This window comes from Antedon mediterranea, chromosome 5, assembly GCF_964355755.1.
Source record: "Antedon mediterranea chromosome 5, ecAntMedi1.1, whole genome shotgun sequence".
NCBI lineage: Eukaryota > Metazoa > Echinodermata > Crinoidea > Comatulida > Antedonidae > Antedon > Antedon mediterranea.
Genome location: NC_092674.1, coordinates 26,001,675 through 26,017,386, shown reverse-complemented (window position 1 = coordinate 26,017,386; position 15,712 = coordinate 26,001,675). Strand labels below are relative to the sequence as shown.

Here is a 15,712-nt window from a genome sequence, read left to right as displayed (position 1 = left end):
TACATTTTCGTTCAGTGGAGAAGCAGTGCAGTGTTTACTATTAAATGTTGGGAGGACAACACGTTAAAAACCAATGACTTTACGTATCTGGCAGTTCGCTATCAATGCACAACTGCAAGACCATGTATGGCGCGCCACCGACCCTACACCCAGTTTGCAGACACATAACAATACATTTTAGACATTACAGTCTTTATATTTAATGTAGGGTTGTTACAGTAATGTAAATACAAGAAGTGTATTGTTGTATTACGTGTTTTGATAATAAATTTAACATTGATTCATAGTAGGCCTAACGTTGAAGAAGTATTTTATTACATTTTTGTTTACTGCAAGTCAAGTATATTTTTGCAAAAATTGCCTTCCATATACACATGTATACAGCGCCACCAATCAATTAAAGAAGAAAACAAGAAAAAGATGTAGGCCTAGGCCTAGAATGCAAAGTCTCTCTGAAATAAGTGGTAAAATAATGATCTAATATAAATAATCTTACTTTGGAAATGCTATAAATTAGTCTAATTGAGCTCTAGGATTACAATAAATCAAAAGAAAATGTGTAGACCTGCCCTAGATAGGGCCTTCCAGTCTCTAGGCCTAGCTAGGCATAATAGGTAGGTAGGTCTGAAGATGAAGGCGGCTCAGCTCAAGCATGATGATGTCGCCCGGCAGAAGAGTCGCTTGGTTGGTGAAAGCAGTTTACGATCTAGGCCTAGCCTTATGCATTTTGGCCCTAGCATTTGCAGTCTCACAGTATTTTCGTTTTGGTGTTTGCATTAAATCATTTTATTTGTTCATGTTAGAATTGACATGTGTGTTTAAATTTGGAAAGTGACTTTCGTTGGCATAAACAAGAATTAAAAAATAAAAGGACCCTAGGCCTTCTGAGCATAAATTAAATTTCCGTATTAGGCCCTGGCCTGATCTATTGTGCTCTCAATTGTTTCTATTACCATGCCATGGTTAACTGTAAGCCGATAAGCCTTTCTTATCCACAGTCCACACTAAAACAGTTTTGTAGTAGGCCTATGTAGTACATCACATTGTGATATTTATTAATCCTTTTAACTTTACATTAAAAAATGTAATTCGTTTATTTAGATAAATAGCCTGCTCTGGTGTGGTTCCAGAAACAGCTGTATCATGGAACGAGAGGTAAGAGATGACAGTTCTGGATCAGACGGTGAAGAGGAACCAAATGCTGCCCTCACTAGCTTCCTTTTTGGAAATATTGACAAAAAAGGACAGTTAGAATCGGATATTTTTGATCAGGTAATAAACAAACATTGATCAATATGAGTATTGACTAAATAGATCGAGGTTTCAAGCAAACGTTTGTCTGACTGAATAGTGCCAGTGCATTCTGGGATGAGTTTAACTTATGCAATTATGCAGAATCGGAAATAATTTACATACAGTAAATGTGACGCATTGTGATATGTTTTATTTCAGGAATCAGTACGACACATCGGAGCCCTTGGAAGTCTAAGTGGCTTAGGTAACCTAGCCCAGTCTATAACACGGACACAACAGGAAGGATCCAATGCAGATGATGACTATGATGGAGATAAAGAAGATGGTATGATTGTCAGATATTATTTTACTGTCAAAATATGACTTTTAGAATACAATAAAAACTCTTTCAGTCCCTTTTGCTGCTGGTGGTTGGATTATTTCAGTCATGGAATCAGCGTGGTCTATAATTAGAATCACTTTTCAACTTACTGTATGTGATTATCTATATTTCCTGTTCATCTAAACCAGTGGTCTCTATTTGAATGCATTGAATTGAGACTTCCTCTTTATTCTGTAATCATATGATAAACATGCTGTTTATCATATGATTAACATATTGTTTTACTGCAGATGATGATAGCGTGGCAAGCAGCGCAGTGGACTATTCCGACATCACTGAAGTGGCTGATGATGAAACTCCTTATGTACACATGGGTACATACATCGCCCCCAAAAAAGGCAAGTACAGTATTTAAAAATATATTTAAACTCCAATAGAGCTAGTCAAATGGTCAAGCGGTTAAGGAAGTTCACCGTATTCAAAGAGCCAATAATATCGGCATGGGTTTAAGCTGACTCGTTCCTAGTTCTGGTGGTGGAACAAGTCTTCTCAGATAAGGACTATAAACCGTAGGTCCAGTGTACATCTGGCTCATCTGCACTTTAAAGTACCTAGTACATCTTTCGATACGAGTAGGGGGCTACCCTGGTGTACTGTCAAACACAGCCACACGTCATAACTGGGTTTCCTGGGAGACCAGTTTTTGATTAATAAAATTTATAATGAACCCTTGACGCTAACAAGAATTACCTTTCAGATGATGAGGATGACAACTATGATGAAGATGAGGAAGAAGATATTTCAAAAGACACCAATCTGATGCCACCGCCTTCTCAACCGTCAGACATCAACAAGGAGTCCATGGAAGTGGATGTTGCAGAGCTTCAAGCAGAACTTGACAGCATCCGACATCCAATACAGGAACCAGAAGACAGCAAGACCTCTTCAGTTGACTTAGGATCAAGTATCATTTTACCATCAGTAGTTCCTGTTACAAAGAATTCTGGCAGCGATTCTTCAAAAACCTTTGATCAAGACGCTAATGGCAGTACGGGTAATGTAAAGACTGATGTTTCTGGTGATCAAGTGGTGGATTCCAGTAAACTTGGAAAGAAAAAAGGTGATTCCAAGACGACTGTGAAACGTAAAATGCCACATGTTACTGAACTCTTCCCAGAATTCAAGCCTGGAAAAGTATGTTGATTTTATAACATTATTTATTTTGCAATTTATGTATTTATTTATTTCATCCATATACAAAACATTCAAAACAAAAAGACAAAATTCACCAGGAAATTAAAGATGTATTGTCCCTTTGACTAATTCCAAAAAAGATTTAAAAAAAAAGTGGGTCATTTTGAAGTATCATAATAGTTATTAGCTTTCACCAAAAATTAGTCAAAAAAAATCATTTAACTGAAATACAGACGTTTTTTTGTTCAAAAAATAACTTCGACTTCCAGTCAAAGTTTTCGATCGAAACATATTTCATAATGCAACACGCTTGTTTGGCTACTCTGTATGCATAATCATAAAACTTCCTCGCGATCTGTGTGAGAACACTTTCTCAACCGTGACGAGTTGTAAACAATCCTAATTAGCATCATGCATAATGCATACTCGTGGTTTGAAATCTTTGTTTACTTTCGCTCGCGACGATTTTCCAGACGAAATGTAATCAAATTGTACGTAAACTTGTTTTTTTTTTGGCTTTAATATTACTTTGATATGGCCAGTTTAAATTTAGAATATTTTGACCTTCATTTTTTTGTGTTTCTTTAACAAAAACAACCTAAAATGACAATTTGCACCAATTTGTGGAAGTACATTTAACTATGGTTTTAATTAGACTATTACAACTGTCATGAATTCTGTTCTTAAAACTCTGAATGGAGTTCCTCCAACATCCATTAAATGAGGGAACTTTAATCTTAACAAACATCATGCGTAACTTCAACTTACCAGAGGTGGCCTAGTTACATTTAATCTGAAGGCCATACTGTACTATTTAATGTAGGTCTCTTTTTATACTTTGAGGCTGTTTCTTAAGTACAATCCATATTTTAGTCTTAATTTAAATTTCTTTATTTTTATTTGTCTCAGGTTCTACGATTCTACCGTTTATTTGAGACCAAAAATACAAATGCACTTCCTCAGCTTTGGCGTGGTGCCAAGAAAAGGCGGAAAAAGAAACGTCCAGCAGAGGGGTCAGAAGTGTTGAGTCCTAATAAGAAAAGCGGTTTTGATTTTAACTATGCTCCAACGCCGCCACCTGAACAATGCATGTCAGACGATGAGGTAACAATCTTTCAAAATCAAAAGCCTACACTGTCAAACTAGTTTGACACAGAATAGTGTGATGTGCCTAAATATGGTAGTAATAAAACATCATGTCCATATATGGGCACATCACATTTTTTTGTCACATAAAGTTTGATAGTGACAAACTTTAAAACTATTAAAATCCTTCATTTTTAGCCCATTATGTGTAAACCTATTTTAAAATAACCACCATGGCTATCATGAAATAAGTTTAAATGTCAAAAATTATATGTGTTAGATAACTATGATGGCGCCTGTTGAGACACATCGAGAAGATGCTGATTCTGACTCTGAGAATCAGAAAGAAAACCGTCCGAAGGTCGCCCCCTGGCGCTATGGACCTGCCCAGTACTGGTATGACATGTTAGATGTGCCTGAAGATGGTGAGGGCTTTGATTACGGATTCAAGTTAAAATCTGTAAGTAAATCTCTGTCTACACTATCAAACTTTATGTGACAACAAAATGTGATGTGCCCATATGTGGACATGATGCTGTCATATCACTACCATAGTTGGTCATATTACTACCCTATTTGGGCACATCACTACCATATTTGGGCAACATAGTTATTTTTATTTTAGCTTGCATATCATTTGACACATCTGGTATTTTTTAGACTGGAAACATACATTTTAACATTATTGGTCGTGGTTTACTGTTTTATTTTTATTTTATTATTTAAATTTATTTTAAAATTTAATTTACCCTTTTCTCTATTAAAGGAAAATAAAGAAAAGGAGGAGACCGATTCAGAACAACAAGAGAATTTAGTTGTGATCCCGGAGGCTGCACAAGAGTGTTTTGAAATGGTCAATCAACAACAATGGGAGAATGATATCATATGGAACGCTGATGATGTCAAAGACAAGGTGTTGAAGAACACACAGGCTGCAAACCAAGCAGGCTGGTTACCGACTCTTGCACACCGAACTGCCTTTCAATACCACCAAGAAAAAGGTATTTTAAAATTATTTTTTCCTTTAGGCTGGCCTAATATGTCTGGTTTTCTAGAAAGTATGGTATTCGGAATGTGTTTTTAATGATAACAATTAATTTTGGGACCTTTTGAACCTCGAGAAAAGTCTGTTTTGGGAGATTTTCCGGTTTTTGGAGAGTCCAGTATTGGGAAAGTTGACTGTGTTAACAGTAGATTTTGGGTATTGGTGAAAATCCTGTTACTGGATGAAAACCTTTGTGCTCCTCATCATCATTTAGTTGAGTCAGCTTTCTTCCTCTTCCAAGGGGTTACTGACTGTCACTCGTTCCAGCCTGCTATACCATCTCTCCACATCTTCCTGTCCAAACTTTACTTTCTTATTTACCATATCTTTCCACATCACCTTAAGCTGTCCTCTTCAACTTCTGAATGCCAAGGTCTTTTTACTGTTTCATCTTCATCTTTTCCCAACCATCTCATAATAACTTCTGCTACACCTCATAACAACTTCCACGATTGTTTCACTCAGACCTAGACGTTCCATGAGTTCTTTTGTGTTCCTCCTACTATCAAATAAAGTCTATCCCCAGATATATTTTTTAATTTTGGAGACAAATATTGAAATACTATGGTTAGAGGACCACGATTTTAAAGCCGATTTCACAGTATTAATTGGACATTTGTTTTTTTTTTAACTCAGGGGAGAAGCATATTAACCACTTGGAGTCAACTGCTTTTAATGTGCAAGGAGGTTTTGGTAACATGACTCCAACACCAATATCGTCATCTAAAGGAAGCAAAAACTCACAACAACATGACGCAGGTAACAAAAATATTTTTTGCTATACATGATTTTTCAGTGTTTTTTAAAATGATATTTAAAATGAAATAATATACATAAAAAAAAAAAAGTTGATTGTAGGAAGGCAATCTAACAACAGGATGCTGAGCTCCAGAGATCAAAGTGTTTATCTGTGGCTGCAACACGATCAGTTCCACACCCCTTAACAGACACTGTGCACCACTGAGTATGTCCACACTACAGTGATATTGGTATTTGTCACAGCCAGACATAAGATCAAAGGGTTTATCTGTGGCTGCCACACGCGATCAGTTCCACACCCCTTAACGGACACTGCGCACCACTGAGTATGTCCACACTACAGTGATATTGGTATTTGTCACAGCCAGACATAAGATCAAAGGGTTTATCTGTGGCGGCTACACGCGATCAGTTCTACGACTCTTAACAGACACTGCGTGCGACGGAGAATAAGTGCAGTACTGTTGGTATTTGTTGCTGCCAGAGAAGATCCAGAGACTGCCAGTGTCCTGTTGTTAGATTGCCTTATGGTAGATATTGCATAAATATTGTATGATGATGGCATATCAATTTGCCTCTGTAAAATAATATGTAAAATGTCTGCATATCAAGCATGGTTCATATCTTGGCCAAGATTTCCTCATCTTTAACATTTATAAATTAATTTATTATATATTATCATATTTTTGCAGCTTCCGTCTCTAAGAGCATCACCCAAAATTGGAATTCAATATTTCCCATTGAGAATGAAAATCTTATTTATGGAAGATGGGAGGATGATATTATTTGGGATCCAGAGGTTTGTTTTATTTTATTATATTAATTTTAATCAAATGCATATTTCAGAGATACACACATTTGACATATTCAGTATCCAATACTGGATTAAAAAAAAAACACTACACTCTACGGCCCATTATGAATATTATATCTTTTATATTTCAGAATATGGACAAGATTCCGTATCCAAAGCCATTACTTTTGGATCCAAATGACGAAAATATTCTATTAGGTATTCCCAAGGATAAGAACCCAAGTCAAACCCTTTCCCCTACCAAGGAAAAGAAGGAACCCAGGCGGTCCCAAGTCTTGCTCAAGAAAGCCGGAGTCACCAGGGACGATGATGACGAGGTAAGGAAACAAAGATCTCATTGTTTTTACAGACCGGCTTTAAATTTATTTTATTTCAACAATGTTTAATGAGGGTGGCCCTCTATGCCAAAGCCGATCATTAGGGATCCTCGGTGAAAAAAAAATAAAAAAATTTAAATATTAACAAACAATTTAAATATTAACAAAAATTTAAATATTAACAAAATTTAATATTAAAAACAAAAATTAAATTCAAATTATTATTAGTATATATATATCAATTATTTCGCCTTACAGCCAAAAACATGAACAGAAAAAAATGAGGCAGGATTTACCTAAATATTATATAAAAATAACAGTCTATATAATAGAGGTTATCTACATAATAGTAATACAAATATTAAAATCTAAAAATATGAATTTAAAGATTAAAATACAATAAAATGTAGATTCAGTTGTTGTGTATTATGAATAATAATTATGAATGTACTATTTATTGAGTATTGTGCTGTTTAACTAGCTTGAAAATATTATTTTTATTAAGGATTTACCAATGGACGAGGATGAAGGAACAGACCCATACAACATCTCAAATGATGAATATTATTATCCTAAAAATATGGGAGAAAATAAATTAAGAGCAAGTATGGCCGGAAACTTACAGGTAGGCTATGTTTAGACGCAATTAAACAAAATATCTGCAGAATTGCACTGATTATTATGATTCAAATACAAATTTATTTTATAATTGTTTTATCTTTTAAAACGAAGCATTCAACTCCAGCTGTAGAACTGCGGCAGCCATTCTTCCCGACACATCTAGGACCGTTTAAATTGCGCCACTTTCATCGTCCTATCTTAAAGAAGTTTTCGCACGGTCCGCTCGCAAATCCAGGTTTCCATGAAGTTTGGCCATTAGCCAGAAGAATTAAGCTGAAAGCCAAGGTACGTGGAGTAATAAGGAATCACATGTTTACAAATTGCAAACATATTTATTGCTTTTTATTAGTTAAATACAATAGTTAAAAATATGTAATTGGTGGTTCATGTCCTTTAAGGCTTGTAAAAGGGACCACCAATAATAAACATTCAATAAAACAAAATGTAAAGTATATACACTACACCCTGGTGTGTCCCCTGAATAGAGTTTGGTCCCCTAACAGGTATGTCCCTTGAATAGAGTTTGGTCCCCTAATAGGTGTGTCCCCTTAATAGGTGTGTCCCCTGAATAGAGTTTGGTCCCCTAACAGGTATGTCCCTTGAATAGAGTTTGAGCCACTTAATAGGTGTGTCCCTTGAATAGAGTTTGGTCCCCTTAATATGTATGTCCCTTGAATAGAGTTTGGTCCCCTAACAGGTGTGTCCCCTGAATAGAGTTTGATCCACTTAATAGGTGTGTCCCTTGAATAGAGTTTGGTCCCCTAACAGGTATGTCCCTTGAATAGAGTTTGATCCACTTAATAGGTGTGTCCCCTGAATAGAGTTTGGTCCCCTAACAGGTATGTCCCTTGAATAGAGTTTGATCCACTTAATAGGTGTGTCCCCTGAATAGAGTTGGTCCCCTTAATAGGTGTGTCCCCTTGATTAAAGTTATTATTTATTAATTCCTTTTTACTCATATAAAATTTCAGCAAAGAGAACAGGAGCGGGTTGCGTCAGGAGGGGGAGGTATGTTTTTCATGCGTAAACCTGAAGATTTATCTGGTATGGATGGTGACGTAGTTATCACTGAGTTTTGCGAAGAATACCCACCTCAGATATTACAGGTCGGAATGGCAACTCGACTTCTTAATTATTATAAAAGGGTATGTATAAATAAAATGTTTGTAGTTTTAATAAAGTTAATCACTTCCATAGAAAAACAAATTTTTTTTCACTTCTAAAATGACAAAATAACTGTTTAAATTTAACCAAAACCCTATTGGCTGGTAGCCAATTTTCCTATTTCTTGCTTTAAATTACAGTTTTTTAGGTAAATTATATTTTTTTCAATCAAATTTTTGGTCAAAGTGAACAACTATTTTGTGGCATTAAAATGGCATTTTTAGTCAAAAAAAATGCTTAAGAATTATTTTTTCAGGGGACAATACATCTTTAATCAAACTTTTATAAATATTTATACAAAGCAGTTTTTAATTTACTTTATTTTATTACCTTTCAGAAACCTGGAACTGATGCCAAACCCCCATCTTTTGAATATGGAGAAACGACCTTTGTACACACATCGCCATTCTTAGGTAACATCCCTCTTGGCACTACCCTTCCAGCATTGGAGAACAACCTGTTTCGTGCCCCTGTCTACAAGCACAAGATGCCTACTAACGACTTTCTTGTGATAAGAACGCGGCAGAAATATTTCATTCGTAATCTGACAACAATATTTACAATTGGACAACAATGCCCGCTGATGGAAGTGCCGGGACCAAACTCAAAGAAGGCAAACAACCATATAAGAGATTTTCTTCAGGTAGTGTATTTCTTTATACTTATTACTCTATCTATGTATTAGCACAGTTGAATATATAGGGTAACTAGCACCAGCTCGATATTGGAGCCAAAATTGATTTTATTGTCTTACTTTGTTATTCTTGAGTTGCTGAATTAAAAAAAGTTAGGTGCCATTTTTAATCCATTTTGGCACAAATAACGAGCTGGAAACCATAACACCTTTTAAAACTATAGGTAAATGTCACGAACTCCTCTTACGTATGTTTCCGAGCGGTTGAAAATACTTTAGGAACTCCCTTGTGACATAAAAGTATACACAAAAAATCCACAAAGTTGTAAAATAACTCAAAACAAAGCTTTAATTTCAATCAACTTCAACTTTCAACAATCCAGTAAGCACTTTAAACAACAGCTTCACAATAACTTTTACAATCGAATATTACAATAGTTTTACATCCCTTATATACAAGATGTTCCTATCCTTCTAGATCGTTCTTTATACTTCTTATTCTATTGGATTACAGTTTCTATTAAAAGCACTTCTGGAATGTACCTGATTGTTCTTATTAATTATTTTATTTTTATTTTATTTTATTCAATTAAAACCAACAGCGATAAATACCGCCACTAACAGGTTTGAAACATAAAACAATACAACATCAAAAACGGTTAACAATAAAATACAGATAAAATATATAAATATATATATAAAACATAGATTGGCATGCCATAAAAAATTTCAATTAAAACAGGTTATGCAGACTGTTCAAGAAGTGAACACATCATCGTCCTCTTAAAATAACCAAGTCTATCATTAAAAATATCGATATGATTGCTATTTAGATTATTAAATGTACAAGGTATAGTCTATGAAAAAGTCCCCTCTTAGTACAGTCGACACGGCTAAAAGGAATATGCAATAAATGTCTATTTCGTGTACGACCAGGAACATTTAAACTAAATAGTGAAATTAATGAACAGTCATATTTAGAATTTAAAATATTATATAAAAAAACCATATCAGATATCGTTCGACGATTGCTGACAGAATCAATGGAAAAGGCAAAATTAACACAGTTATAAGACAGGAATCGAACAAACTTCCGTTGAACAGTGTCGATTCGACGGGCCTGACATGGAGAAATTGAATTGAAAATTGCGGAACAATATTCAAGGTGAGGACGTATAATAGATTTGTATAAAGATAAAAGTGCCCTGCCGTCGTTCATAAACCTACAATTTCTCCATATTAAGCCCATCATTCTATTAGCTTTTGACAACACATGATTAATATGTGAACAAAAATTTAATTTACTATCAATAAAAATACCTAAATCTTTCCATACATAAACCATCTCAAGATCATGTCCACTCAGATTATAATTGAAGAGCACAGGCCTTTTTTTAAGTGTTATAGATAAATATTTGCATTTATTAGCATTAAGTTTTATCCCCCACTTCTCCGTCCATTCCACGAGACCATCCAGATCCTCCTGAAGTGAAAAAGCATCCTGTGGAGTGGTAATCACTTTAAACAATTTCAGATCGTCAGCAAATAAAAGAGACTCGGAATGATTAAATTTTAAAGGAAGATCGTTGATAAATAAATTAAACAAAAGCGGGCCCAGGATCGAGCCCTGCGGAACGCCCGATAACACATGGTTTCTTAAAGCTCAGGTACAGGCATGAATTTTAAATATAATATCTGGTTAATTGTACATAAATCAAATATTTGTAACAGAAATCAAGACGAAAAAAACATGAATTTCCTTTAATATTGTCAAATACAAAATTTTGCAAAATTCTGCCATAAAAACCAGGAAGACTTTTTTTCAGTAGTTAGGTAGTTTAACCTAATCTAATAACATGTCTGGTGACTCCCTAGAAGGTGAAAAAAGATGGTGGATATACGGTGGATAATTTTTGCTATAGCATGAAAATAAAAATCTTAAGTGGAATATAAATACCAGAAATGTAAAATTCAAGTTATATTTCCTATATTTAGTCATCTGATAACATTTTTTACCACACCATTTATTTTTCATAGCTTTTTAAAATGCCTCTCTATTTACAAAATTTGTGTACAAAAGAATAGAGATTTTACTTTGTAATTTGAACTATCCCCCCACTGATAAGAAAGTGCTTATTTTCAACAAGCTCGTGTAACACAAATAAAATCGCAAAAATTATGAAACATAGGGGAAACTATAGATCGATAATTATTGGAATGATCAATAGAAATTTTTTGCCCGCACCTGGCCTTTAAATAAAAACATCTTATTCTAGAATGTTCATATTAAGGATTACAGTAAAATAACATTTTTTGCTGTTATTTGTCTTTTAGTCACTTTTTATCAGAAAGGTTTTGTTGTTTTCTGCATGTTGTATCGCTTATCTGGTTTTCAAATTTCTGTTAATTTTTAAATGATCTAAATAAAGATACTACTAAATCAACACCACTAAGGAAATTAGATATATTTTCCTAGAAATTTTTCTAGGAAGAAGTGTGTATAAAGAATTAAATACTGTACATGCGCTTTAATTGATTTGCATAATAAAATTAAAGGCAGTAAAATACTTTGTTTGCAAAATTTAATTTTAGTTTAGTGAAGCAGCTATTGATTCATTTTTCAGGTTTTTATATATCGATTGTTTTACAAGAGTAAAGATAAGATCAAGCGAATTAAGATGGAAGACATTAAGAAGGCGTTTCCTACACATTCTGAGAGCAGCATCAGGAAAAGGTTGAAGCTGTGTGCAGATTTCAAAAGAACAGGTTAGGATTTACATATCTCCCTAAATTTACTAACATACCACAGTAGAACCTGTATTAAGAGGACACCTTTGAAATCCAAGAAAGGGTTCTCTTAACTGAACTGTGAACTTTTGATAGTATAATATTGTGTTTTTATCTGGAGTTGTTTTGTCACCTTATTAGGAATGGACTCCAACTGGTGGGTGTTGAAGCCAGATTTCCGGCTGCCCACAGAAGAGGAGATGCGGGCTCTGGTGACTCCTGAGCAATGCTGCGCTTACTACTCAATGTTGGCTGCAGAACAAAGGCTTAAAGTTAGTATCATGCAAGAACATTTTATGGTACAGGATTATGTGGATTGAACCAATTTTTCCAAAATGTAGTAAAGATGTCATTTATTCTTAGTTTTTTTGCATTTTCTTATTTTAGGATGCGGGTTATGGTGAGAAGTCATTCTTCGCTCCAGAAGATGATAATGAAGATGACAGTGCTAAGATAGATGATGAGGTAAACAATGTGTTTGTGTTATCTTGGAGAAGTTGAAATGTATTAAACTTGGAGTGTTGCGTTCTCCCAAATTGAAAAGACTTGTTTCTGTATGCTTGTAATAGCTAATGTAATGCTAAACTAAATGTAGTTTGACAAAAAAAGTGTGATGTTCCCAAATATGATAGTGATAAAGTTTGATAGTGTAGACAGAGCTTAAGCTGATTATGGTCTTGGATGCTATGTTTCCTCCTGACAGGTCGAGCTTTATATTTCTTGATATTTTTGTATTTTTACTGCTGGTATCTATTTCTAAAGTGAAGCCTAAAATTTAAACTTGTTTTACATTGACAGGTAAAAACAGCACCATGGAATACAACGCGAGCATTCATCTCAGCCATGAAGGGCAAATGTCTGCTGCAGGTGACAGGTACAGCTGATCCTACAGGCTGTGGAGAAGGATTCTCATACGTGAAGGTCCCTAACAAACCAACGCAACAAAAGGTTAGTTCATGCTATGTCTTCATCAGTAGTGAGCTTTCGATTTAAAACAACCAGGAACAAGGTCAGGTCAATTAATGCGTTGTCTGGACCTAGAAACCACCAAAAAACTTCTCGGATAAGGACTATAAACCGTAGGTCCTGCGTAATACACATCTAGCTCATATGCAAGAACCTTTTACAGTAGGGTGGGGTTACCCCGGTATACTGCCACAGCCACTGATAATAACTGGGCCCTCTGGGAGACCAGTCTTTGAATGAAGAGGTTCAGTATAAATAAATAATAACTTGTTGTTTTAAATTGAATTTCTGTTTTGTTTATGAAAAATCTTTGTATTTACAGGACAATCAGCAGTCGCCTCAACCAGAGAAGAAACTTGTTACTGGTACAGATGCTGATTTAAGAAGACTGAATTTAAAAAGTGCTAAACAACTACTAAGAAAATTTGGTGTTGCAGAGGAAGAGGTAAAGTATTTAAATCCTCCCTGACTCTTCTACAGCACCTAGCCAACCCTCGCCATGCAGCATTAAACTTCCCACCTAGCAAACCATTAAACCTTAGACTAAAGCTCATCCATGCAGCCTAAAACTTTTCCACCTAGCCAGCCCTTAAGCTCCGTTTACACTATCAAACTTTATGTGACAAAAACATGTGATGTGCCCATATATGAACATGTAGATGTCATATCACTACCATCTTTGGTCATATCACTACCCTATTTGGTCATATCACACTTTTTTTGTCTAGTTTGGTACGGTAGTGTAGACAGAGCTTTAAACCTTAGACTGAAGCTCTTCCATACAGCCTAAAACTCTCCAATCTAACAAACTTAGATTTTTTCCAGCAGCCAGCCCAATAAAAATTTAATTTGAAATTAACTGATTTTTTTTTATTCAATTATCAAATAGACCATTTTATTTTAGATAACAATTTGATTATTTTTAATTGTTTTGTAGATTAAAAAGTTATCTCGTTGGGAGGTAATCGATGTAGTGCGTACATTATCAACACAAAAGGCGAAAGCTGGTGAAGGAGGAATGAGTAAATTTGCGAGGGGAAACCGCTTTAGTATCGCAGAACACCAGGAACGGTACAAAGATGATTGCCAAAGAATTTTTGAACTTCAAAATAGGTGAGTGATGTTGAGATTCTATATGAGTGGTTTGTTTTAGTGAAGTGTAGATTGATGGTTATGATAGGCTATCTAAAGCTCTGTCTACACTATCAAACTAGTTTGTGCCAAAATATGGTAGTGTAGACAGACATTTTTTTGTCACATATAATTTGATAGTGTAGACAGAGCTTTAGGATCCTTGGTTCAAATTCTGAGATGCCAGGATTTATTCTTACTAATAAAAATCAACATTATGACTTGGTTGTCAACAGGATGACCCATTTGAAAGAAAAAGTATAATTTTCTTTTTGTTAGAGTATTGGCATCCAACGAGGTTCTGTCAACAGATGAGGACAGCAGCTCTGGTGATGACAGCGACATCGAGATGATGGGAAAGAATATTGACAGTATGTTGACCAACAAGAAAACCAGTTCACAGATCTCGCATGAGAAAGAGGAAGAGGAAAGAAAAGAATTGAAACGTATGATAATGGCAGAATCTCAGGATTCAAAGATGAAGAGGTCAAACGATGGCACATCTGCTGGTGGACCTTCTGGTGACTTTAAAGATGATGATGGTGGCTCTGTTCACAGTTTTAGCTCATCACTGGTAAATAAAATCAATCCATTTTTATTTTCCATCATAACGAACATAAAATACAAATTAAGATGGAGGACGTACAACTAAAGGCAGAGCCTGAAAAAAACGTGTACTACCTTTACAATAAAAACACAATAACATACACATAATAATATTGAAAGAACATAAATGAATAAAAATATATTCACAATAAATATTCACAATACAAAAATTCACAATTTACATTAATAAAGATATAACCCACCCACCCTTGTAATATGCACAGCCAAAATGAAGAAGTTATCTAATTAATATAAGTATAAGTGAAAAATATAAACTGTACAAGGTAAAGACACTTAGGTCTTGTCTTGGACTGGTTAAAATATCCATTACTAATTTACATTAATTACTAAAGCCCGGTGCACACTGTAGCTATCGGCTGTGCCAACTATATATAAATAGCTCTACTAACGGAACACTTTAACCTTAAAAAAACACTACTGTCCCTTTAAAGTTCAACCGTAAATGTAAATTATATGTAATTCTTAAAATACATTTTCATAATTTATCATTGGTGCGTCCGGATCGTTATCATTTTAGTAGATATATTGTGACAGGTGTCCCAGCCTTAGTCATCAACATGACATACACAGTTAAATAGAATCAAATTGGAAAAGTGTTTAATCTTATTTTTATTCTAGACTGGTAGACCACTAAAAATATACCGTACGTTTCGAGATGAGCATGGGGTTGAGTTTGTAAGGACAGAAATGGTAACAAAACCTGAAGTTATAGATACATATGTAAGAATCAGGCAGACCAAGGACGAGGCTTACATGTAAGTTACTTTTTAGTACTATTGCACACCATGTGACCCACAATCATCCAATCAAACAACAGGAATTATAATTATATAACGGCGTATGTGGCAGCACAAGGCTGAATTGTGTATAATTGGCAAGAAGACAGTAGAACCTCTATTCAGGGAACATCCCTATTAAAGGAAATTATATGTTTTAACATCACAGCCAACACTATTCAAGGGATATCCATATTAAGGAGACACTTTGTTAG

At 34.8% G+C, this 15,712-nt stretch overlaps 1 protein-coding gene across 2 annotated transcripts in view; it reads left to right on the top strand.

The window, feature by feature from the left end:
• The first annotated feature begins 419 nt into the window (after positions 1-419).
• LOC140050103 (transcription initiation factor TFIID subunit 1-like) overlaps positions 420-15,712 on the top strand; it is a 29,796-nt gene continuing 14,503 nt past the window's right edge. For both annotated transcript variants that reach the window (XM_072095135.1, XM_072095134.1), the window contains exons 1-23: positions 420-464; positions 1,102-1,272; positions 1,453-1,579; positions 1,867-1,974; positions 2,334-2,770; positions 3,680-3,874; positions 4,137-4,316; positions 4,623-4,857; positions 5,538-5,660; positions 6,353-6,459; positions 6,606-6,791; positions 7,297-7,416; positions 7,524-7,697; positions 8,384-8,557; positions 8,914-9,219; positions 11,835-11,976; positions 12,139-12,269; positions 12,385-12,462; positions 12,796-12,945; positions 13,286-13,408; positions 13,901-14,076; positions 14,374-14,668; positions 15,340-15,476. In XM_072095135.1, coding sequence (XP_071951236.1) covers positions 1,144-1,272; positions 1,453-1,579; positions 1,867-1,974; positions 2,334-2,770; positions 3,680-3,874; positions 4,137-4,316; positions 4,623-4,857; positions 5,538-5,660; positions 6,353-6,459; positions 6,606-6,791; positions 7,297-7,416; positions 7,524-7,697; positions 8,384-8,557; positions 8,914-9,219; positions 11,835-11,976; positions 12,139-12,269; positions 12,385-12,462; positions 12,796-12,945; positions 13,286-13,408; positions 13,901-14,076; positions 14,374-14,668; positions 15,340-15,476 — 3,833 coding nt within the window. In that variant the 5' untranslated portion in view covers positions 420-464; positions 1,102-1,143. The remainder of the gene's footprint in view (positions 465-1,101; positions 1,273-1,452; positions 1,580-1,866; positions 1,975-2,333; positions 2,771-3,679; positions 3,875-4,136; positions 4,317-4,622; positions 4,858-5,537; positions 5,661-6,352; positions 6,460-6,605; positions 6,792-7,296; positions 7,417-7,523; positions 7,698-8,383; positions 8,558-8,913; positions 9,220-11,834; positions 11,977-12,138; positions 12,270-12,384; positions 12,463-12,795; positions 12,946-13,285; positions 13,409-13,900; positions 14,077-14,373; positions 14,669-15,339; positions 15,477-15,712) is intronic.